The 26,673-nt window shown below is 37.1% G+C and overlaps 1 protein-coding gene across 3 annotated transcripts in view; it reads right to left on the bottom strand.

Moving 5' to 3' along the window:
- Nucleotides 1-26,673, bottom strand: part of LOC143019068 (protein fem-1 homolog B-like) — a 174,318-nt gene that overhangs the window by 58,177 nt on the left and 89,468 nt on the right. For 2 of the 3 annotated variants that reach the window (XM_076174799.1, XM_076174915.1), the window contains 3 exons: nucleotides 18,594-18,737; nucleotides 8,638-8,781; nucleotides 8,102-8,268 (listed from right to left, as the gene is read on the bottom strand). In XM_076174799.1, the coding sequence (XP_076030914.1) occupies nucleotides 8,102-8,268; nucleotides 8,638-8,781; nucleotides 18,594-18,737 (455 nt within the window). The remainder of the gene's footprint in view (nucleotides 1-8,101; nucleotides 8,269-8,637; nucleotides 8,782-18,593; nucleotides 18,738-26,673) is intronic. The other variant, XM_076174843.1, reaches the window with a different exon arrangement.

Genomic DNA, 26,673 nt, shown 5'->3' with positions numbered 1-26,673 from the left:
CTACAAAGGCACAGTCTGCCCATCCATCCCTTTCTTGTATTATTTCTATTAATCTCAAATAGAAGCAGATCAGGTTTGTTGTACATGATCTTCCTTGTCTAAATCCAAATTGATTTGGATTCAGTGTAGTTTTTTCTTCCAAATGTTTAACCCATCTACTTTTGATAACTTTTTCACATATCTTTGCTATTGTGCTTGTTAGGGAGACCGGTCTGTAGTTGGTACACTATTTGCCTTTTTCCAGTCCTGTGGTACCTTTCCTTCTTTGAAAGACTCACCATATTATATATTTTGTCCATCAACTCCTCTATGCATTCTTTCAATATCCAATTTGCAATTCCATCTGGACCATGTGATTTTCTGACATCAAGTTTTTTCTATTTGGTCTCTGATTTCTTTCTGTGTTACAGTTATTTCCTTCATTGGGGGGGGGACTTCTCTCTATTCCCTCACAGTTAGGTGAGTTTTCAATTGTGAATACAGATTTGAAATGATTGCTCATAATTTCAGCCATTTCTTGCTCTTATTCATAATTTCCCTGGCACAGCTTTTCCATTTCTTGTTTATTTTATAATTTATCATTTACACACCTGTAAAATAGTTAAGGTTGTTACTTGCATTTTTCTATTATTTCTCTTTCATAGTTTCTCTTTTCATCTCTGCGTATTTTTACATAATCATTTCTTAGTTTGATGTATGTTTGATATATGTTTTTTGTCCTTTTTCCATATTTTCCAAGCTTTGTCTCTTTTATCCTTAGCCTCACTACATCTTTTGTTGTACCAGCTTTTTATGTATACTCTTTCTTGCTTGTTGTGATACATATTTGTTCATTCCCTCATTATAAATTTGTTTTAGTATATTCCATTTCTCTTCCATCCTTGTTTTTTCATTTAGGAATTTTTCCCAGTTTGCATTATGATAGAATTTTTTGAGTTTCTCAAAACTTGTTTTGTTGTACTTTAATCTTCCTTTTCTATGTTTCTCATTTCTTCTTAGGTCCATTTGCTCTTTTAGTTTGAATTCTATTAGTACATGATCACTCTTACCTATTGGAGTTTTGTAATCAATTCTGTCCACAATTTCAGGTTCTGATGTAAGTATTAAATCCAGTCTTGATGGTTCCTCATTGTTTCTGTATCTGGTATTTTCTTTTATACACTGAGTCATTGTGTATTCAATGGTCATATTCAGTAGTATGTTACCTCAGAGTTCTTCTCCACCCTTCACTATCATTTCTTCCCAACATGTTTCTTTTGAATTAAAATCACCCAGAATTACTATATTTCCTCTTTCTTTCAGTACTAGTTCATATTTTGTATCTTCGAACAGTTTGGAATAATTGCTTTCTGTCCAGGACTGTGTTTCTCCAACTATTTTGTTTACATGTTTGTCTGGTGTCATGTTGTTTGAGACAATTACTCCTAGGTCTCTGAGTTTACTTTTGTAACTTCCTTTGTACCAATTTTGTATTGACCAGATATTCTATTTTTACTTTTTCCAAATTCCATTATACTACATTTCTTAATGTTGAAATTCACTTCCTTCTTTAGACTCCATTTCCAGACTTTGTCCAGGTCTTCTTGAAAAGATTTGCAATCTTCTTTACTTCAATAGTTTCGCATCATCTGCAAAGAAGTTTATAAATTATTCCACGCCTTCATCCATGTCATTTATATAAACAGCAAACATTATCAGAGCTAATATGGAGCCTTGGGGGACTCCACTTACCATGTTTACCTAATCTGATTCTTTTCTCTAAGTACCACTCTCATTTTTCTCCCATTCAAGAAGTCTTTCATCCATTCCAATAATTTTCCCTGTATTCCACCTATTGTTTCAATTTTTCTTAGTAGCTTTTTGTGTGGTACTTTGTCAAAAGCCTTATGGTCCAGGAAGGCACAGTCTGCCCAGCCTCTCTTGTATTATTTCTACCAATCTTGAGTAAAATCATATTAAGTTTGTAGTAAATGTTCTTCCACTTCTATATCCAAATTGGTTGGGGTTTAATATTTTGTTCTCTTCTATGTGTTTAGTACATTTATCTTTAATAACTCTTTCGCATATTTTTGCAATTGTGCTTGTAAGGGATACCGGTCTATAGTTTGTTGGATTTTCTTCATCTCCTCCCTTATATATTGGTACAATATTTGCATTTTTTCAATCTTGTAGTGTTTTTCCTTCTTTGAGCGAGAAGTCTATTATCTTGTGTATTTTACTTGTGAGTTCATCTATACATTCTTTTGATATCCAGTTCGCTATTCCATCTGGCCCATGTGACTTTCTGACATCAAGTTTCTTTATTTGGTCCTTTATTTCTTTCTGTGTCACCGTTATTTCTTTCATTTTGGGGGATCCTTCTTGGTGACCATCTCACATTTGTGAGCTTTCAACTGTAAATATAGACTTAAAGTGTCTGGTCATTACTTCAGTCATTTCTACATCTTCTGTGTATTCTTTATTTCCTTCACGCAGTTTCACTATTTCATGTTTGTCTTTTAGTTTATCGTTTACATATCTGTAAATAGTTTAGGTTGATCTTTGCCTTTTCCTATTATATCTTTTTCATAGTTCCTTTTTTCCTCTCAGCATATGTCTAAATATTCATTTCTCAGTTTTATATATGTTTGCCATTTAGTCACTTTTTTGTCTCTTTTCCAAGCTTTGTCTCTTCTATCTTTATCATCGCTACATTTTTTATTATATCAGCACTTTATGTACACCCTTTTCTGTTTCCGCTTAGGCACATGTTTATCGGTACTCTCCTTATATATTTCTTTAAAAATGTTCCATTTCTCTTCCATCTTTGTTTCATCATTTGCAAATTTTTCCCAACTAGCATTTTGAAAAAAAATTCTAAGTTTTACAAAGTCAGTTTTGTTGTACATTAATCTTCCTTCTCATAACATTTTGTTCCTTATCTCAATCTCTATTAGTATGTGGTCACTCTTTCTAACTGGTGTCTTGTAGTTTATTTCTTCCACAATTTCAGGCTCAGAGGTGAATAAAGTCTAGTCTTGATGGTTCTTCATTTTGTCTGTATCTAGTATTTCCTTTGACCCATTGAGTCAATGTGTAATCAATGGTCATATCCAGTGGGACGTTGCCCCAGTGTTCCTCTTCACCTCCCATTGACAATTCTCCCCAATTTATTTCCTTTGCATTAAAGTCACCCATAATTACTATGTTTTCTCCATATTTCAGTGTCTCAATTCATTCTTTTTGTCTTCTAGTAATTTTGAGTGACCACTATCAGTCCAAGTCTTTGGGGGCACATATACAACTATGAACTTTCTACTTTCATACTGCTATTTTTGACTTTAATTATGATCAATTCCACATTATCCTTTCCTTCTATTCCCTTTATTACATTTAGGTCCTTTCTAGTCAATAGCATGACTCCTCCCCCGTTTGTCCATTCTATTTTTCGACCACCATACTTGATTGTATAGGGCCTTTTAGTTTTGTCTCCACAATTCCCATTATGAAAAATACATACATACATATACCAAAGGCTTTTCCCCCCTTACAAGAGAGGTAGCCAAAAAGAAAAAGGCATAAAAATCATTCCCACCCACTCCATCCCTAATACACTCCACTTCCCTCTAACTCTCCCTCTTATCTTGGCACCACATACATACATACATATATGTATATACATAAAAACACCTAGCTCTCAGCATCTGTTTACTCCAAAGGTTCTACTTTATAGCTTATATTTATCCAAGTTTAATGTAACAGTGGCATGTCTCAAGTCTTCATGGGAGAAAAATGCAGAAACAGGACTTCCATCATCTCACTTCATCCGATTTAGATGACTTTTATGATACACATGGAAATAAGAAATCATACTGTCCATGTTTGTATATGCCACTTTTAATTTTTTCTTTTGTTCTCTTTTTTGGTTTATGTTTCCGTTTTTCTGATTACCATTTTCTCAGTCTCAGATCCAGCACTAGCCCCCCCCCCCCCAAAAAAAAAATCAGTCTCCGTTTTTTTTTCTAATGTTTTTCCTTGGCTTCACTTCTCAATGCCCTATCTTTCTCTATTTCCTCTTCATTCATTTCCTTTTTATCCACACATTTTTGTATTTTTCACTGCTAGTTTTCCCGCTTTTGATAGTATCTTCCACTATCATTTGAGTTCTTAGTTTGATTTTCATTGGTCTGTAGTTTTTTTTTTTTTTTTTTTTGAGTACGCACCCATCCTATACACGCCATCGATTTCCTTTCCCAGAATCTGTTCCTCGTCTTGAACCACTTTTAGTATCTTCTTTGCAATTTCTTTCTCTACCTTTTCTCTTTGGTATTTGTGTGCATTGTGTTTTTCGTTGATACCGTAAATCACCTTGATCACTGTTTCCTTAGCATTCTCTTCTACCTGCTGCTGTACTATTTGAGTGAGTTTTTGATTTTCATGTTCCTGTTTCCACTGATTTTTTATTTCATTTGATTCTTCCATCTTTTCAATTGCTAATTGTAATTGTTCTTTAACCTTTTTCTTCAGTTCTTCATTTGTATTTCTAACCTCATTTTCCTTTCTTTCATTTTCTCTTTTTATTGTACTGAGTTCACTTTTTAGATTGTTTAATTGTTTTAGTATCACCTCGTTAGTTGTGCGTGAGTTGGACACCTCTAGTTGTAAAGATTTATGGTCGAACTTATCCATAGATTCCCCTTGCCACCTAAATCCCGAAAATAAATCATTATTGACATACCTGCTAGTCGTCCTCTGAGTATAATTTAAACTTTTTTTTTTGTTTTAACTCCCAATGGGGACTCAACTCTGGATATATCCTATCCCCTCTTGGTTGATTCGTTGATGCTTTTTTCTTCTTTGCTACTTTCCATTTTGTGCTAAAACTATGATTCTAAAAACCGGACTGGATACATACCTTACTGATCACACGAAAACATATTGTTGCACCCCGAAAATGACAAGGCATTTTTTCCAGTAATAGCAACAAAGCACTAGTGCAGAGCTCGCTGTTGGCACCTCCTTCCTCTGCGACTGCTTACGACTGTGTTGTAGTGTATGTGCATGCTAAAGGCATTGTACGACTGTCATGCATTGAACTTGTGAGTAGACTGGGAAAAACATGCTTTTCCCTTTTGTATATAAATACTATGAAATTGATTTATATTAATTTGTTCAAACTACTGTAGTAATTGCACTTCCATGTGGTTGTGTATGTTTTTCCTGCCAACCCAAAGTGGCATCAGTTTCCATTACGTCTTCAAAGTGTACACATGTTTTTGTTGTAGTGCTTTACATTATTAAATACTCTATTTTCCCTTGTAATATACTTTTATTAGCCACCTGCATATACCAAGGCAGTGGGGGAGATGCAGGGATGACCCATCATCCAGGAGAAGCCGAGGTAAGAGGGTGTGAGGGAGGTGAATGGGAGTGGAGTATGTGGGCATGAATGGGTGGGAATGGATTTTATGCCTTTGTTTTTTTGCTATCTCCCTTTTAAGGGGGTACGCGACACCTGGGGGGGTGAATTTGGTCAAGATATGGCATTTTTCAAAACTGTGTTCAAAATGTTCGTATACCACTTAGAAATAAATCCCGACAAATAATTTTCCAGCCGCGCGCAATTTAAAGGTCCTGGGTGAGGATTAAAGGGACAGATTTAAAGGTGCAACCCACACTAGAAGGAGGCGTGCCACTTAGGACCTTCAGGCGCAGCGAATAACGTTGAAATTTGATTGAATTTACACTCGCCCAGTGTATCAACGGCCAATACGATTGTGGAGGGGAAGGGAGGAAGGTGGAGGGAGAATATTTCGCCAACTTTGTGCGAAACTAAGCGTTAGTTACCGGCTAACTCTGAAAAGGGAAGTACGCATGTCTCATGAGCTCTCATTGCAATCTATTACTTTAGCTAGTACATATTACTCTTTAGTACAGTCATCATGGGTAGCAAAAAGAACAAAAGAACATCACAATGACAAAAAACAGCAGTTAAAGATGGCAAGCAGTCAAAGACGACTAAAGATCTCACCACCTCTCACTCCACCACCGCCCTCACCTGCACCTCTGTGACGGTGACAGAGGTAAAGGACAACATTAGACTAAACAATTCAAAGAGGAAGATTAAATCCAAAGAAGAAAGCAAGAGGAAAAAGATCAAGGCTATACAGGAAGAAGAAAGAAGAAGGGACATCATATGATGCTGGAGGGGGTGCCCTACCAACATAGATTGGCGAGGGGAATCTGATGAGGAAAGAGAAGGTGCCCGCTACTGGAAAATAAACCTCTTTCCAATGATTTAGATACCCTGAAGACCCCCAGCAGAGAGGTTTCATATGAAGAAACCGCCAATGGTGCAAAAAAGCAAATTATATGATGTTGTCGTCTGTGCGTCGTCACTACTGTGACATACTTATACTTTAGTTTTTCAGTATTTAAAGTACTTATAATTAAAATATGTTGATAATTTTTACTGTACTTACTTATTATATAATAAGAATTAAGCCATGAAAAAATCAGTCAAATTGGTGAAACTATAAGCAAGTTACAGATATATTCATATTTCAAGTTGCCATATCTCCGTTCGATATTTTTCTACTTTTTTTTAATCATAAAAAATCTAATATACATTAGATTTAAATGAAACTTACAGGGAATATTACTTTTAGTAACTGCTAGGGCCGATCGTTCGAATATTTTGAATAGGATGAAAGAGTTCGGAGTAATAATGGAAACAAGAGCAAAAAAATTGTATTTTTCACGATTTTTGCCAGCCATTAAAATTGAAATGCCTGTATGCAAAAGTATAAAGGAAATTGTTCAATTACTCAATGACCGGCCCTAGGTGTGCCTACTGACTAATCATAGCCAAAATATAAAACAAATTGGTCCACGTATTATGGTGCTGTGCACTTTTAAATGTCGCTACTGGTATACGTACATGTGTACATATGTACATACATCATTCTGCTTCACCTAAAATGTAAGCAATATGGATACCTATTTACCTGAGAAGTTTCAGCTCTTTACTCTAAATATTTTAGAAAATGACCTCCAGGTGTCGCGTACCCCCTTAAGGGGGAAAAGTTGTTGGTATATGTATGTAAATCCATCTGGTATTTGATGTTTGTGACCAGTGTTTTGGTAGAGTGGCCTTCCTTGAATTCATGTTGGCTGGGGGAGGTAGGTATTTCTGATTTGATTCTTGCTGCTATCAGCTTTTCCACTAGTTTGAATGTGGTGGTTAGTAGTGAGATTGGCCAGTATGATGCAGAGTTTTCAGGTGGCTTGTTTGATTTCAAGATTAGGATTATGTGAGCTCTTTTCCAGATTACCTAGTTGTATTATACGGAAAGAGAGCTATGCTTGTAGTGACTCGTCTTTGTATCTTTCAGCATCTAGTTTGTTCTTAAATTCTTGTATTGATTTTGCACACTGTTGCCTTGTTGCCTCATCCAATTTGTTCCAGATATCTACCACTCTGTGTGGGAAACTATTCTTTTTTCAGATCTCTTCTATAACTATCCTTTTTGAGTTTCTTTTCATGTCCTCTTGCTTTTTCTTTTATCCCACTTTAATAAATCTTCTCAGTCAAGGACTTCCATCCCTTTCATAATTCTGTAAATGGCCAGTAGATCTCCTCTTTCTCTTTTTTGTTCCAGGGCTGGTAGTTCCAGTTTGGACAATCTTTGTTCAATGTTAATTTAGAGTGTTGGTGCCATCTTTGTCATGCTCTTTGGATTCTTTCTAATTTCTTTATATTCTTTTTTGTACTAGGTGTCCATAGTATTTACCTAGTTGTATTATACGGAAAGGGAGCTATGCATGTAGTGACTCATCTTTGTATCTTTCAGCATCAAGTTTGTTCTTAAATTCTTGTATGGTTTTTGCATACACTGTTGCCTCATCGAATTTGTTGTGCAAAAAGAAGTTTAAAATGTCAGTAGGCTCTTATAGCTGTTTGGCCTTGGTGTTTGAGATAAGAGAGTGAGATTGAGAGGGAGAAAGAAAGAGTGGGGGGGAAGGGAGATGGGAAGAGATGGGGAGAGAGGAGAAAGAATGGGGACAGGGGGAGAGAGAGAAGACAAAAGCACACAGGGAAATTCAATATATTTCAACTTACTTGTAAACTGTCTGATGTACTTTAGCCTCATTATCACCAATGGTATGTCTTGTCTGCTCTGTTGGTACTATTTTGTTAGATGATGAATTTGCCATCCGCCCCTTAGCTACACGAACAGCAATCATAATCAGGTACAACCCAGTCACCATATTGCTCTCAAGTTCATCCTGTTTGTAAACATATAAACAGGGAAGTAATCAGTTCCTTCTCAAACACATCAGACCAATCAACCATTTATAAACCAATTTGGTTTCAGAATATCCTTCTGTTGTTTAGCATCTCTGCCACAATGATTGCATATACCTTTCTGCTAAAATCTTGTACAATAAATTATCAAACATATCAAAGTTAAACAACTAAAATATACAAATTTTCTTTGAATCATGAAAAAAACACACACACACATATATATATATATATACACAGTATATATATTTGTTCTATTTTTCATAAAATATATAAGCAGTAACTGAGCACTTTATCTCTCAGTCTATCTGTTAATTTTACACTCAGTAAAATATAGTTCCTGCACATACTTTAATTGTATCAACATCATCCTTGGGTCCAGGGCTGTGTATTTTCTCTTTGTCACGTTCAAGCTCAAGCACTGTAGCTTCTAATACTTCATGAACAGGAAGGAATTCTAACTCAACACCAACATGCAACATCTGGGAGAACACCTAGAAGAAAAGAATACTAGAATATATCATACAACCTACATCTGCCTTCACATTTCTTTACATTACTTACTGTATTTCCTACCATATAACACAGGTATATAACATGTCTTCCCTATAATTTGGCTACATTTATAGAGAGAGAAAAAAAAGGCCTTCACAGTCCTCACCTTCATAGGTTTTTGGTCTATTTTTACAAGCCATTTACAAGATATAAAACAATATGATGCCGTCATTGTCATGGGATTCCCTTAATATAGAGGATGAAGGTTTTTGTAGACAGTCACATTTCCATAAAAGGTTTCATTGTCAACTGAGTCCTCACATGGCTGATAAGTCCAATTCTAACCCTGAAGCTCTGGTTGCAGTGGGGGCATATAATTTGAACTGGTAAAGGTGGTTGTGGTTGTTGTTCATTTTTGTGCCTTTTTCTGCACTTCTTTTCCAGTTCTTCACATTGTTTGGTTTTAAAGGACTCTGCGTCCTCTCTGGTTTTGGTCCTCCAGAGTGGTTTGTCTCTTACATTATCCTCCCAGTTATTGGGATCGATGTTACATATCTTTAGGTTAGCTTTGAGGACATCTTTGTACTGCTTCTGCTAGCTGCCCCTGCTCTGCTTGCCTTTTTTGAGTTGAGAGTACAAGACTTGCTTTGAAAGTCATCATTCCTTTTTACAATGTGACTGCACTATCTCTCAGTCTATCTGGTTGTCAATTATGCAGGCTTCAATGCTAGTCATATTGGCTTCTTGCAGGACACTGACATTGGTTCTTTGGCCCTCTAAGCTGATCTTGAGGATGCTTTTGAGACTTCAATGGTAGAACTTTTTAAGTGTTTTGAGATGATGACAATATGGGGTCCATATCTCTAATGCATATAGCAGTGTTTGGATTATGACTGCCTTGTAAGCCAGCATTTTCGTGTCAGTTCTGATGTCTTGGTTTTGGAAGACTCTTGTTTACATATGAGCATAGGCACTGCCAGATGCACATATACAAGACCTACAGACCAATTACACCATGAATCCAATGCTCTCGAAACAACACCCAAATACCTATATCGCACAAAAATACTCTCTTCTCTTCCTCCACAACCAACACCAGCCTCCAGAAGCATATCCATAATCATATCACTCACTGCTCTATCAACAAACTGAAAGACAATACATCACTGCATGTCAGACCCCAATATCCATCCCTCTGAATCCTCTCTTCCCTGAAAGAACAGAGTCCACCTGGCCAGACTGTGGTGCAGCCACCATCCAGCCCGTCTAAGCTACCAGAAGACACTGGATGACAACATCGCAGATAACTGTCCAGGATGCAACACTTCACTCCAGACTATGCAACACATTATGGAAGACTGCATCATACACAATCAATCACACATGCCAACATCACAATATACACTCTATAAAGGATTTGTGAAAAGACCTTGTTCGAGCCATGGCATTCCTCAGAGATGGGACTGCTTGGTCAGACAGCCTTGGGAACAACAACAATAATGGGCCCAGTTCTACTACCACATTGTTTAACCTGTACAAAGATAACAGAAGGAAAACATAATGTGGAAATGATTATGATTAAAGTTGTAAATAGTAATATGAAAAGTAGAAAATTTATAGTAGTATATGTGCCCCCAAAAACACAGGCTTGGTCTGATAGTGATCATACCAAATTACTGGTAGACACAAAGAATGCATCATTAGTTACTGATAAATGGAGGAAACAATAGTAATTATGGGTGACTTTAATGCAAAGGAAATAAATTGGGAAGAAATGACAGTAAAAGGTGGAGAGGAACTCTGGGGCAACACTCTACTGGATATGACCATTGATTATACATTGACTCAATGGGTCAAGGAAAATACCAGATATAGAAACAATGAAGAACTGTCACGACTAGACTTAATATTCACATCTGAGCCTGAAATCATGGAAAAAATGAATTACAAGACACCAGTTGGGAAGAGTGACCACATACTAATAGAGTTTGAACTAAAAATGATGTGAGAAGAAATGAGAAATATAGAGAAGGAAGATTAATGTATAACAAAACTGACTTTGCAAAACTTAGAATATTTTTTTTTTTCAAAATACTAACAGGAAATTTTTTTCAAATGAAGAAACAAAGATGGAAGAGAAATGGAACATATTAAAATAAAAAATAAAAAAGGGTTTACATAAAGTGTTGGTACAATAAAAAGTGTAGTGAGGCTAAAGATAGAAGAAACAAAGCCTGGAAAAAATGGAAAAAATACAAAAAAAGATTACCAAATGGCAAACATACATCAAACTGAGAAATGAATATGTAGATATAAGCTGGGAGGAAAAAAAAAAACTACAAAAAGGAGATAATAGATAAATGCAAAGACTGACCTAAACTATTTTACAGATATGTAAATGATAAACTAAAAGACAAACATGAAATAGTGAAACTGCATGAAGGAAATAAAGAATATATAGATGATGTAGAAATGGCTTAAGTTATGATCAGGCATTTTAGGTCTGTATTTACACTTGAAAGCTCACAAATTTGGGAGTAAGGACAGCGAGAAAGATCCCTCAAAATGAAAGAAATAATGGTGACACAGAAATACATACATACATACATATACCAGAGGCTCATTTTTCCCTTACACGGGAGGTAGCCAAAAGACAAGGGTCGGGTTGTCCCTGCATCTTGTCCAATCCCCTGGGTCAGAAGCAGTATCACAAAACACAGCACATCCACAGCAAGGCTGCTTCATTAACTTGGCTACCCTCCTCTCAGTCCCCTCATGCAGAGAAGGAGAAGATGGGAAGAAATCTCTTTGGGCTGCGTCAATTTATTTCATACATACTCCCTCACCCCCATCCCCCACCCACTCCCCCTCATGCATTGCAGCACCATCCATACAAAACCATTCTCCATTCACCCCTATCTTCTGTTCTCTCCTGTCCTTCCTCAACTGACATTCCCCTCTTTCCCAATGCCCCTTTTACCCCATCCATCCATCTCATCCTAGGTCAAACCCTCATATTTACTCCTTCCACCTCTGCCTTCCACACCTCTTTTACTAATCTTCACTCATTCTTTCCATATGTCCAAACCATCCTAATATTTCTTCAACCCTATCTCCCACCTCCCTTTCCATCCCTGTTCTCCTCACCTTATTTCTCACTCTAGCCTGGTAACCCCTATAAGAACATAAGAATGAAGGAGACTGCAAGAGACCCTAAGGCCTACACTAGGAAGCTCCATATCCATCACCACCTGTCATCCCCATCCATAAAGTTGTCTAATAGTTTCTTAAAACAACTGATAGTTTCAGTGCTTACTATATGGTTACTAAGTTTAATCCATTCGTCAACCACCCTATTAGCAGTGGTGAGCAGCGATAAATTTTGCGATAAAGCAATAATGGAAAGCGATAAATTAGTCCTATAATGATAAAGCGATAAATTTCCAAGATACCTTAAAGCGATAAATCCTGCGATAAATACAAAAATACTAAATTTTTGCTACTTATCCATTTAAAAACCTCTTTTTTTACACTTAAAACACCATATCTGTTTGCCGCGTAACAATGAGCCTGTAACCTCCCGCCGTAACGGTTTTTCGTCTTCTACTTTATCGCTGGATTTATCGCGGGAAATTTGAAAGCGATAAATATAAGCGATACATTTTTCCGGTTAAAGCGATATTATTGCTTTACTTATCGCAACGCCCACCAATGCCTATTAGTAAACCAATTCTTGCCTGTTCATCTCAAATATATTAAAACTCCTCTCTTCCTCTCTTATGCTCCATGTTTCTGCCCCATACAATAATGATGGCACAATCACTCATTCATACAATGTCCTCTTAGCATCCAATCCCAAATGTCTATTTTTCATTACACTTTTTAATCCACCAAGACATTTACTCACTTCTCACAATCTACATTCTACCTCCACCTCCACTCCTCCCTTTCTCGCCACACTCGCACCTAAGTATCTAAAACTATCCACTTCCTCCAGTCTCTCTTCCTTAATACTCACTTCCAGCCTGCTGCCACTCTCAACCCTTGTACATCTCATCATCTTATTTTTACCCACATTTATCTTCAACTTCATTCTTTCACACACCTTCCTAAACTCTGTCACTAACTTCCTCAATCCCTCCTCTGATCCTGCTACAAGCACAGTGTCATCAGCAAAAAAAACTGGCTTATCTCCCACTTCTCTCCACTTTCTCTAACCATCTCCAATAACCAACCCACTACCCTTGCATTCACCTCTTGCACCACTCCATGTATAAATTGAACAGCCAGGGTGACATAACACATCCCTGACAAAGTCCCACCTTTACCTCAAACCACTCACTCTCTCCATTTCTAATCCTAACACAAGATCTACTACTCTTGATTGCTCTTAACAGCTTTCCTCCTATCCCACATACCTGCAGTACCTCCCACAGTGCCTTCCTGTCTACCCTGTCATAAGCCTTTTCCAGATCCATAAAAGCCCAAAAAACATCCTTACCTTTTCCTATAGTTTTCTCACATATCTGTCTTACCACAAAAATCTGATCTACACAACCCCCTACCTGCCCTAAACCCACTGTTCCTCACCAATTACTTCCTCTGCTCCTCGCCTAATCCTCTCAAGACCCTCCCATAAGCCTTCCTGATTACACTTAATAAGCTGATCCCTCAGAAACTACTGCACTCACACTTGTCCCCATTTACTATACAGGCACTCCTCCATTCCTCCGGCACTCTACCCTCTCTTAAACAAACATTAAATAACCTCACCAGCCAGTCCACCATCACTGTACCTCCTTTTTTCAGACATTCTGCATGGCATCCATCCAACTCAGGTGCCTTTCCTGCTCTCACCATCTTAACAGCTGCTTTCACTTCATCATTCCTTATTTCTCCTCCATTTTCCTCACTCATCGCGGTCATTTTCTTAGCACTTCCCACTGCAACTACCTTTCCCTCATTATCCTCTTTCACATTTAGCAACTCCCTAAAATATTCTGCCCACTGTCCTCTCACTACTTTTCCATCCATTATCATCTCTCCATTTGCACTTTTTACCTTTTATTTTCTACTCTTGTTAGAGAGTACTAGACCTGAGTAAATTGTAAAAAAAAAAAAAAAAAGGAGAAAGGGAAAAATAAAAGAATAACATATACTAACATAGACGTAATGATTTCAGGGCTAAACAAATTAAATGACTAACTGGCAATAGAGAAACCAGACATTATGGATATTGTGGAGATGAAATTAAAAGGTCCACTCGGACCACCAAATACTGTGGGACAAGGTCTATACAACCACTAGATGAAAAATAGGAGAAACAAGGTGGAGCCATGTTTTTTACTAAGAAAGGTTTAAATGTGACAAAGATAACAGAAGGAAAAAATAATGTAGAACTGATTATGATAAAAGTTGAAAACAATGAGATGAAAAGTAGAAAATTTGTAGTAATATATGTGCCCCCAAAAACAGTCTTGGGCAGAGAGTGATCATTCCAAAATGTTGGAAAATACAAAGAATGCATTGAATTTCAGGAGGAAACATAGTAATTGTGGGTGACTTTAACTCAAAAGAAATATGTTGAGAAGAAATGACAGTGAAAGTTGGAGAAGACCTTAGGGGAAACATGCTACTGGATATGACCATTGAATACACAAGGACTCAATGGGTAAAGGAAAATACCTCGTAAAAAACAATGAAGAACTGTCAAGACTAATTTAATATTTATGTCTGAGCCTGAAATTGTGGATAAAATGGAATATAAGACACCAATTGGGAAGAGTGACCACATACTAATTGAGTTCAAACTAAAAGAATTTATTGGAGAAGAAATGAGAAACATAGAAAAGGAAGACTAATGTACAACAAAATGGATTTTGAGAAACTCAAAAGACTCTTTCAAAATGTAAACAAGGAAAATTTCTTAAATGAAGAAACAAAGATGGAAGAGAAATGGAACATATTAAAAGAAATTTATAACGAGGGAATAAACAAATATGTACCAAGGCAGAAGCAAGAAAGGGTGTACATTAAATGCTGGTACAACAAAAAACGTAGTATGGCTAAAGATAGAAGAGACAATGCTTGGAAAAGATGGGGGAAAAAGTGACAAATATATATAAAACTAAGAAATGAGTATGTAAAAATATGCAGGGAAGAAAAGAGAAACTATTCTATAGGTATGTGAATGGTAAACTAAAAGATAAACAAGAAATAGATATCTGTGGCACCAAGGACCATTGCTAGCCATTGTGGGCCTGCAAGTTTTTCATTTAATAATGAAACTTGAGATATAGATGTAGAAATGGCTGAAATTATGAAAAAACATTTTAAATCTGTATTCACAATTAAAAGTACACAATATTGGGAGGAAGGACAGAAAGATCCCCCCTAATGAAAGAAATAACTGTGACACAGAAGGAAATATGGGACCAAATAAAAAACCTTGATGTCAGAAAATCACATGGTCCCAATGGAATTGTAAATTGGATATTAAAAGAATATATGAGTTAATGGACAAAATATATAAGATAACTGACTACTCACTCAAAGAAGGAAAGGTACCACAAGATTGGAAAAATGCAAATATTGTACCAATATATAAAGGGACAAGGAAAATCCAACTAACTATAGACCGGTCTCCCTTACAAGCACAATATGTGAAAAAGTTGTCAAAAGCAGACGGTTTAAACACCTGGAAGAAAATAATATAATGAATCCAAAACAATTTGGTTTCAGACATGGAAGATCATGTGCCACTAACTTGATTTGCTTCTACTCGAGGCTAATAGAAATAATGCAAGAAAGGGATGGATGGGCACATTCTGCTTTCCTAGATCTACAAAAAGCATTTGATAAAGTACCACACAAAAAGCTACTGAGAAAAATTGGAACAATAGGTGGTGTACAGGGAAAGTTATTAAATTGGATGGAAGATTTCTTGAACGGGAGAAAAATGAGAGTGGTACTTAAGGGGGTACGCGACACCTGGAGGTCATTTTCTAAACTATTTAGAGTAAAGAGCTGAAACTTCTCAGGTAAATAGGTATCCATGTTGCCTACATTTTAGGTGAAACAGAATCATGTATGTACACATGTACATATGTACACATGTACATATACCAGTAGCGACATTTAAAAGTGCACAGCACCATAATACATGGACCAATTTGTTTTATATTTTGGCTATGATTAGTCAGTAGGCACACCTAGGGCCGGTCATTGAGTAATTGAACAATTTCCTTTATACTTTTGCATATAGGCATTTCAATTTTAATGTCCGGCAAAAATCGTGAAAAATAATTTTTTTTTGGTCTTGTTTCCATTATTACTCCGAACTCTTTCATCCTATTCAAAATATTCGAACGATCGGCCCTAGCAGTTACTAAAAGTAATATTCCCTGTAAGTTTCATCTAAATCTGATGTATTTTAGATTTTTTATGATTAAAAAAAAGTTTAAAAATATCGAACGGAGATATGGCAACTTGAAATATAAATATATCTGTACCTTGCTTATAGTTTCACCAATTTGACTGATTTTTTCATGGCTTAATTCTTATTATATAATGAGTAAGTACAGTAAAAATCATCAACATATTTTAATTATAAGTACTTTAAATACTGAAAAACTAAAGTATAAGTATATCACAGTAGTGACGACGCACAGACGACACCATCATATAATTTGCTTTTTTGCACCTTTGGCGGTTTCTTCATATGAAACCTCACTGCTGGGGGTCTTCAGGGTATCTAAATCATTGGAAAGAGGTTTATTTTCTAGCAGTGGGCGCCTTCTCTTTCCTCATCAGATTCCCCTCACCAATCTATGTTGGTAGGGCACCCCCTCCAGCATCATATGATGTCCCTTCTTCTCTCTTCTTCCTGTATAGCCTTGATCTTTTTCCTCTTGCTTTCTTCTTTGGATTTAATCTTCCTCTTTGAATTGTTTAGTCTAATGTTGTCCTTTACCTCTGTCACTGTCACAGAGGTGCAGGTGAGGGCGGTGGTGGAGTGAGAGGTGGTGAGGTCTTGGCTAGTCGTCTTTGACTGCTTGCCATCTTTAACTGCTGTTTTTTTGTCATTGTGGATGTTCTTTTATTCTTTTTGCTTCCCATGATGACTGTACTAAAGAGTAATATGTACTAGCTAAAGTAATAGATTGCAATGAGAGCTCATGAGACATGCGCACTTTTCCTTTCAGAGCTAGCCGGTAACTGACGCTTAGCTTCGCTCAAAGTTGGCAAAACTTCTCCCTCCACCTTCCTCCCTTCCCCTCCACCATCGTACTGGCCATTGAAGCACTGGGCGAGCGTAAATTCAATCAAATTTCAACGTTATTCGATGCGCCTGAAGGTCCTAAATGGCACGCCTCTGTCTAGTGTGGGTTGCGCCTTTAACACTGTCCCTTTAAACCTCACCCAAGACCTTTAAATTGCGCGCGGCTGGAAAATTATTTGTCGGGATTTATTTCTAAGTGGTATACGAACATTTTGAACACAGTTTTGAAAAATGCCATATCTTGACCAAATTCACCCCCCCAGGTGTCGCGTATCCCCTTAAGAGACAAAAACTCGACCTGGGAAGAAATAATAAGTGGAGTCCCACAAGGTCCTGTATTGGCTCCGATAATGTTTGCCATATATATAAATGACATGGATGAAGGTGTGGAATGTTATATGAATTTCTTTGCAGATGATGCAAAACTACTAAAGTATAGAGGAAGACTGAACCATTACAGGAAGACCTGGAAAGTCTGGGAATGGAGTCAAAAGTGGGAAGAGAACTTCGACATCAAGAAATGTAATATAATGGAGTTTGGAAAAAGTAAAAATAGAATATCAGGGCAATATAAAACTGGTACAAAGGAAGTTAAAAAAGTTAGGTCGGAGAGGGACCTAGGAATACTCAACAGCAAAGACATGTCACCAGACAAGCATATCAACAAAATAGTCGAAGAAACCTTGAACTTATTAAGATCGATGAAAGTGGCCTTCGACTACTTGGATGAGGAAATGGTAAAAAAATATTAGTTACACTGATAAGACCAAGACTGGAGTATGTTGTGACACTATAAACACCCAGTACAAAATAGAATATAAAGAAATTAGAAAGAATTCAAAGAGCAACGACAAAGATGGCACCAACTCTAAAATGACATACAAAGATTGTCCAAACTCAAACTACCAACCCTGGAATAAAGAAGAGAAAGAGGAGATTTAATGACCATTTACAGAATTATGAAAGGGATGGAAGTCCTCAATAGAGATGATTTATTAAAGTGTGATAAGAGAAAAACAAGAGGACATGAAAAGAAACTCAAAAAGGATCTTTATAGAAGAGATCTGGAAAAAATAAAAATATATACATATATATATATATATATATATAAATATATATATAGTTTCCCACACAGGGTGGTGGATATTTGGAACAAATTGGATGAAGCAACAGTGTGTGCAAAAACTATACAAGAATTTAAGAACAAACTTGATGCTGGATGATACAAAGATGTTCACTACGAGCATAGCTCCCTTCCCCTATAATACAACTAGGTAAATGGGGAAGGGATTTCACTAAATCTAGGTTAAAACTTGGGTTTTTTAGGGTGACTTATTTGGTGGTCTGAAGCTATACTGTTAATTCCCATAAGGCCTGTTGTTCATACACAAAATTTTCAGTAGCTACACCTTTTTTCCCCCCACTCAGAAATAAGCCATTCATTGTAGAGTTTACCTATACTACCAAGTACAGAAGTACTATTTAATTCATCCCACACATTTACATGAACATGAAACTCTAATTACAAACCTGAGCAAATCGTAGGAGATCTTTAACAACACTGACTTTGTTGGACTGCTTAAGGCGGAGGGCATGGAGCCATAACTGCAAACATCTGTCAAACCGTGCATTGTCTGCAAAGACAGCACCTCGAAATATCACAGGATGAGGAACCTGGATAAAGGATATACATAATATATATAAGTTTGAGAAAAAATATATTTCATCAATATATCACTAATATATCAGGGTATACATACAGAAGAGCTTATGTGAGGGTAGGAAATAGAGATTCAGCAGAGTGAAGTGAAAGTGGAACTATATTATGGTTATGTAGTGTTATCATGATTGTTCAATATGTAATGTATAGGGTGGAGCTAGTAAAAGAGTGGAGGGAAGTGGGAGGTGAGCCAACTGTTGTTTGTGGATGACATAACATTTGTATCACAGTCAGAAGATAGACTGAGACATTTAGTTGCAGAATTTGGGAGGGTGCATATGGAAGAGAATCAATCTGTTGCCCCTGGTCTCTCTTGAAGACATGCAGTGTAACCAGCAACAACATCTGGACAGGACCTTAAATCACTACAGGAAGTTATATCATGTTATTGTCTAAGGATTTTTAGTGCAGGATATTGTAATGTGGGGTATTCTGTGTCTTTGTGTGGTGGTTACATCTGGGGGCACTTCTGTGGCCAGGCCTAGTCTGTGTTGGTAGTGTTTTAATGCTGGATGTTGTCCTGAGTACAGACATGCAATTGTATTTACCTAGTTGTATTTTACAGGACGAGAGCTATGCTTGTAGTGACCCATTTTTGTATCTCTCCGCATCCAGTTTATTCTTAAAATTGTGTATAGTTTTGGCACTCACTGTTTCTCCATTTAGTTTGTTCCAGACGTCAATCACTCTATGTGGGAAGCTATTCTTTTTAGGTCTCTTCTGTAACTGTCCCTCTTTAGCTTCTTTTCGAGTCCTTTTACTTCTCTTCTGTCCCACTTTAACCTCTTCACACCGGGGCACATCGCACGTCTGGCAGCATTTGCTGCCCGACGTGCAATGTTGCATCATAATAATCGCATTATAAAAAATAAAGTCAGTGCTCAATCGTTCATTCTCTTTCACCTGTGAATTTTGATAACCATAGAAAATATGATGAAGCCAGTTTAGAGAGAATGGAGGTTACGTAGGTACGACTACAATAAATATAATCAAGACGCCGACGTCGGCATCATTGCATACCCACTTGCTCCTCATGACGCCTATGTAGGCGTCACCATATGGAAGTGGTTAACCCCTTCACTACGGGCCACATCGCACGTCTGGCAGCATTAGCTGCCAGACGTGTGATGTTGCACCATAATACTCGCATTATAAAATATAAAGTCACTGCTCTATTGCTCGTTCTCTTTCACCCGTGAATTTTGATAACCATAGAAAATATGATGAAGCCAGTTTACAGAGTATGGAGGTCACGCAGGCACGACAAAAATAAATACTTTCACCCGTGAATTTTGATAACCATAGAAAATATGATGAAGCCAGTTTACAGAGTATGGGGGTCACGCAGGTACGACAACAATAAATACAATCAAGACACCAACGTCGGCATCCTCGCGTACCCACTTGCTCCTCATGATGCCTACGTAGGCGTCACCGTATGGAATGGGTTAATGAGTCATCTGTATTGAGAATTTCCATCCCTTTCATAATTCTGTAAATGGTCAACAAATCACTTCTTTCTCTTCTCTGTTCCAGTGTTGACAGATGTAATTTCTCCAATCTTTGTTCATATGTCAGATTTGACAGTGTAGGTGCCATTTTTGTCACTGCTCTTTGGATTCTTTCTAATTTTCTTCTTTGTGCTAAGTGCCCACAGTGTTGCAGCATATTCTAGTTTAGGTCTTATCAATGTAACCACAATTTTTTTAACCATCTCCTCATCCATGTAGTTGAAGGCTACTTTCATTGATCTTAACAAGTTAAAAGTCTCTCCAAATAATTTATTGACATATTTATCAGGTGTCAAGTCACTTGAGATGATTACTCCCAGGTCCCTTTCTGAATTGACTTTTTTGACTTCCTTGTTTCCAATTCTATATTGACCCACTACTCTGTTTTTGCTTTTTCCAAATCCCATTATGCTATATTTCTTAATGTCGAAGTTCATCTACCATCTCTGACTCCATTCCCATATTTTGTCTAGGTCTTCTTGAAGTGATCTGCAATCTTCTTCTGTTCTTACTCTCTTGAGTAATTTGGCATCGTCAGCAAAGAAGTTCATGTAACAATTTACTCCCTCATCCATATCATTTATATATATGGCAAACATTAAAGGAGCCAATACAGAGCCTTGCGGGACGTCACTCTTCACATCTTCCCAGTTCAAATTTTTGTCTATAAGTACCACTCTCATTTTTCTCCCAATTAAGAAATCCTTCATCCATTCCAGCAGCTTACCTTGTATTCCTCCTATTATTTCAAACTTTCTTATAATTTTTTTATGTGGTACTTTGTCAAATGCCTTCTGGAAGTCCTGACATTTCATCTCAACCACATTTAAACTTTTCTTCGCTGCCCCTCTTGAATTCCAAGTCTCTGCCTCCACTCCCAGATGCCTATTTCTCATGACCCTTTTTAATTCCCCAAGACTAGCTTCTTCCAATATACTGTACAATAATATGCTGAGAGAAGTACAGCCTATTCATAAGGATCCTTTTAAAGTTATTAACTCATAACTACACTTCACAGACAAATACTTTTTTGTCTCTGACTCTAATGAAGTCCTTATAGCCTCAGGGTTACCCATTAAATAGTGGAATTAATACATCCCCATTGGGATCAATGACAGGTACCTTCAGGTGGCGGTCCTGCAAGATGGACAGCAAAGCTGCCCATTTTCAAAACTCATCAACCCTCTCACCTGCATTAGGAGGTGCAGCCAAGGGAGCTGGCACTTCAGACTGGTCCAAAGATCTCTCTTTATCAACATCAGCTATATTTCTTACACTTTTTCACACATGATGACCAGATAACTAGCAACTGCTCTCCACTCCCTATAACTTTCAGCTGGTAACAATGAAACAGTTCCACATTGATACAATGCAGACAACAGTTCAAAGTTTCTTCCAAAAGATATCTGTGGGACCAAGGACCATTGCTAGCCATTGTGGCCAGTGAAACTTGAGGCAATGATTGATTGATTACATCCCCAGTATGATTCAATTTTTGGTTGATGATTCCAGGAGTCTTAGTGCTTCTTCTAACTCTATTCATTTCTACAATATCCATGCCCTCCATTAAAATTCCTCTCTCTGGAATAACACATATTTTCTAAACTATTTTCTTTCAGCTTGTTCATGGAGCAGTGAGAGATATGGTTATGGCTGGAGTCTGGTGTTTGTGGAAGAAGAGAAGAGCACTTGTGTGTGATATACATATTTGGGTGTTGGTTTGATGTTTCTTGGTGTGTGTGTGTGTTCTTCCATGTAGTGTAGTGGGTGGGCTGTGTTTGTTGGAGGCTGTGGCAAGTGTTTGTGTGCCTCTCATGTAAATGTGATTCTTTATCTTGAGGACTTCTGTTTCATGGTGTGGATGGTCTGTAGGTGTTGTATTTGTGTAGCCTGTAAATCCAAGCTGAAAGACAACACAGTGCTGCATGCCAGACACCCAGATATACATCCCTATGAATCCTTTCTCCCCTGAGAGGACAGAGTCCATGTGGCCAGGATGTGGTGCAGCCACCATCCAGCCCTTTTAATTTACTGGAAGAGGCTGGAAAACAGCATCACAGATTGTCCAGGATGAAACACTTCACCCCATACTATAAAACACATTATGGATGTCTCCATTGTACACAATCAAGCATTCCAACAATACAATATACAATCTATAGGGGATTTCTCCCCATCTTCTCTTTTTCTGCATGAGGGATGGAGAGGGTGGGTGCTGATTAAATGAAGTGGCCTTGCTGTAGATGTACTGTGTCTTGCTGCATTAATTCTGACCAGGGTGGTGGGCAAGATGCAGGGATGACCCAGGGTGGTGGGTGAGATGCAGGGATAACCCGTCATCCAGGAGGAGCCAAGAAAAGAGGGCGGGAGGGATGGTGAATGGGAGTGGAGTATGTGGGGGTGAAATGGGTGGGAGTGGATTTATGCCTTTGAATTTGGCTACCTCCCTTGTATAGAGGAAAAAGCCCTTGGTATATGTATGTATAAGGGATTTGTGGGAAAACCACATTCCAACCATGGTATTCCTCAGGGAAAACAGGACTGCTCAGCCAGACTGTCTAGTGCAGGGGTTCTCATTAGGGGTGAAATTCACCCCCAGGGGGGAATTTTGGGATTTCTGGGAGTGATTTGTGACCACAGTCAGCTTACGGGGTGAGGAAAGCAATTATAGGTTTTGGCCTATCTGGCCTGTCACCTGGGCTGGATTTATACTAATTTGGGAAAAATATATACTAATTTGGAAAAAATAAAAGGGTTTTTAGTCATATTTGCATATTATTTAGAATGCACCTTTTGAAACAGACAATCTTGGAAAGGAGGGGGGGAATGACATTCTGACAAATAGTGAAAGGGGTGAATGGGCCAAGTAAGGCTGAGAACCCCTGGTCTAGTGAACAACAAGAATAAGTTTGGGAATACAAAGAGCAATCTGTATTCTGTTTCTTACTTCTCCTATTCTAATTTCTGATCCAAAGCTGGCTGTTCCACATATGTGTACAATGATCTTCCTGTCTCCCATGGTGCAGCTTGAAGTTTCCAAAATTTGAACCATCTGGCTTGAAATAAATTTTAATTCTTCCACTAAATACCTCAGTGCTATACATGTCTCACCTGACTCCAATGACTACCCAGAATTCTTTGACTACCCAATTTCCAAGGTGGAATACATTGTAACATTTTCCTTGCTCTGAAGTCTCTAAATCAAGAGATTTCAATGTTCATCCACCAGCTGTGACTCCTCCTTATTTACTCATCTAACTGGTGAAGTAGCCTTCAACATTTCTATCCTGAATGAATGACCTGGAAAAACTTGTTCAGTGTCCTACATTTATTCCTGACAATTCTACAGACTAATTGATTCCTCTGGCCACATCCTCATTTCTGTCATTTCTCTTTTTGCTTCACTACTGTCTCAAGATATCCCCTTGTACAGATATCTATGGTACTTTGGCACCACTAACTAGAAGTTTATGGGCAGTATTTATTTTCTTTTTTCAAGAATGACTACTATATCCACATCTGTGACCATCAAGTGATTCCAGAATGTATAACAAAGGATACCATATAAACAAAGAAGCAAACATCACACACACATTTTTCTAATTCTAAATCTATATATAATTCCCTGGTTTAATCACATCTCATTCTCACAATTTCCAAGATAGGGACAAAGCTTAGAAATGGGACCATATCCTTCAATCTCCCAAGAATCATAAACTATTGACTTCTGTTCAGACTCATTAATGTAAAATCTCCTTCCTCTAATTCATAGTACAATTTCTGGTATTACCCATAGATTAGGCAATACAGGAATTCTGAGCTCTCACCTGAGTAATCAATCATTAGTCCAGCACATGATCCAACACCATGGTGAATCACTTGGCCAATAACATTTGCAAAAATTTCACATCTTTATTTTTCACTACATCAGCAGTGTTGCTGCATTTTCCTCTAATCAATCAACTTGAACTCTACAATGAAACATCACTAAAAACTATAATTTAGATAATCAGTATTTACTGCCTAGACACCTAGTCCCACAGCTGCTGGCAATAATCCTTTGGCCCTCCAGCAAATCTCTCTAGGAAGAAATTTTGTACTGTATTACATTAGAACCGTTTCTATGTCACTAGTTTGCATAAACTGGAAGATTGAAGCATTTGTTTGTTGTCAGGTCTCATATGAAAAGATGGAGGGAATATAATCAAACTTGATATAGAAACACCATGAACGTCATAAGGATGAGCAGCTAGATGACTTTCACTGGTGTCAATCTAGGATGGGAGAGGAAGCAAAGGATGGAAAGGTAAAGATATATATATACATATATACATATATATACATATATATATATATATATATATATATATATATATATATATATATATATTTATTTCAGGCTTCTGAGAGGAGGGTAAATGTCTCTCTTGTCCTATTTATACTCTGTATCTCCATTTTTTTTTCTCACTTCTCTGTACTCCTTGATAATGTGAATATATCACGAAAATACTCGGACTCCGTGTGTTTTTCCTTTTCCTAGTGGACTGTGCATATTTCTGATTCACGTGTGACTTGTGAAATTTGTGCATATATATATATGCATATATATATATATATATATATATATATATATATATATATATATATATATATATATATACTGTATATATAATGAAGCGCACACTGGACTCGTATTCCTACATTTTGAACCCTGTCCAGAGTTCGTCTTTAAGGTAATACAGTGGCAGCAATAGGAAATCTATATAAAAGGGGCATACCTGGTACACTGGGTTAGGTAACCCACCACTACACTCCCGCAAAATACATAAAGTTGAACACTCAGTCACCAAAAATATATCACAAAGAGCAACAACAAAACTGGCGCCAACTCTTTCCAAAATGACATATGAACATACTGTCCAAATTAGAATGACCAACTCTGGAGCAAAGAAGGGAAAGAGACCTACTATCTATAGAATTATGAAGGGAATGGAAATCTTAGATAAGAATGATTCATTGAAATGGGACAATGGAAAAACAAGAGGACATGAAAGGAAACTAAAAAAAGATAATTACAGAAGAGATCTGGAGAGAGAGAAAAAAAAAAAAAAAAAAAAAAAAAAAAATGCTACCCCCACAGAGTGATAGATACTTGGAACAAATTAGACAAAGAAACAGTGTGTGCAAACATTATTCAAGATTTTAAGAAAAAAAACTTGATGCTGAGAGATACAAAGACGGGTCACCACGAGCATAGCTCCCTTCCTGAATAATACAACTAGGTAAATACAGGGATTACACATAGCATAACCAAAAACACCCAAAAATACTTCCAGATGGACACCATATCACATAATTCACAAATCAATATTGGTATCAAGTGGAATGGCATGGCAAATGTAATCTTTAGACTAAAATATCAATGTGACCAGGATTATGCAAAAAACTCCTCCTAATCTAATTTAATTACCCACTGCCTGTAATATGAGAGAACAAAACACGTAATATAGAAACAAATATACAACGAAAAAACATATGAAGAATGAAAGAATAGATAGGTGATTGGCCTATCAAAGATAGACCAAAAGTCCACATGTCAGGATGCAATGCAATACATTCATTAACATAAAGCTGGGAAGTACAACTTAGAATGAAATAAACACACAACTAAGGACAGAATCCCACATAACAAAACCAACTGCACAGTTAACTCACTCAGAAAAACACATATGTTTTCAAATGAAAAAACATACCTCCCCCAAATACTTCCTGATGGGCACCTTATCACTCAGCTCACAAATTCATATTGGTATAAACATGAATTAGAATAACAAATGAAATCTTTAGACTAAAACATAAATGTGACTAAAACTAATGTGACAAACCCCCCCCATTCATAATAAATAATTTAACTACCCTTCACCTGTAATGCAAGAGAACAAAGCTATAACATAGATGTAAAAAGAACATATATAGATAAGGGACCTACCAAAGATGGACCAAAAGTCCACATGACAGAATACACAGCAATATATTCAATAATGTAAAGCTGGTAGGTACAATGTAGAATGATATAGACACAAGTCTAAAGGCCAAATCCCACATAACAAAATCAAATGCATCACTAATTAACACTGCAGTGCAATCATTAGAACAAAGCTGGAAAATACAATGCAGACTGAAATAAACACCTGTCTAAAGCCAGAATCCCACATAACAATATCAGATGCACTGCTATCACACATAGACATGATTAAAAAAGTAAAAAGTTACTTTCCATCAAATACATGAAGTAGGAAATACAGCTTCCCCCTGATTGAAATACATAAAGCATTCTCTGTCAAAAAAGAACACACAAAGAAAGGACAAATAAACATAG

Source organism: Oratosquilla oratoria, chromosome 1, assembly GCF_046742065.1.
Source record: "Oratosquilla oratoria isolate Oo_2021 chromosome 1, ASM4674206v1, whole genome shotgun sequence".
NCBI classification, from domain to species: Eukaryota; Metazoa; Arthropoda; class Malacostraca; order Stomatopoda; family Squillidae; genus Oratosquilla; species Oratosquilla oratoria.
The sequence above is the reverse complement of the archived record's forward strand: the minus strand, read 5'-3'. Positions and strand labels throughout refer to the sequence as shown.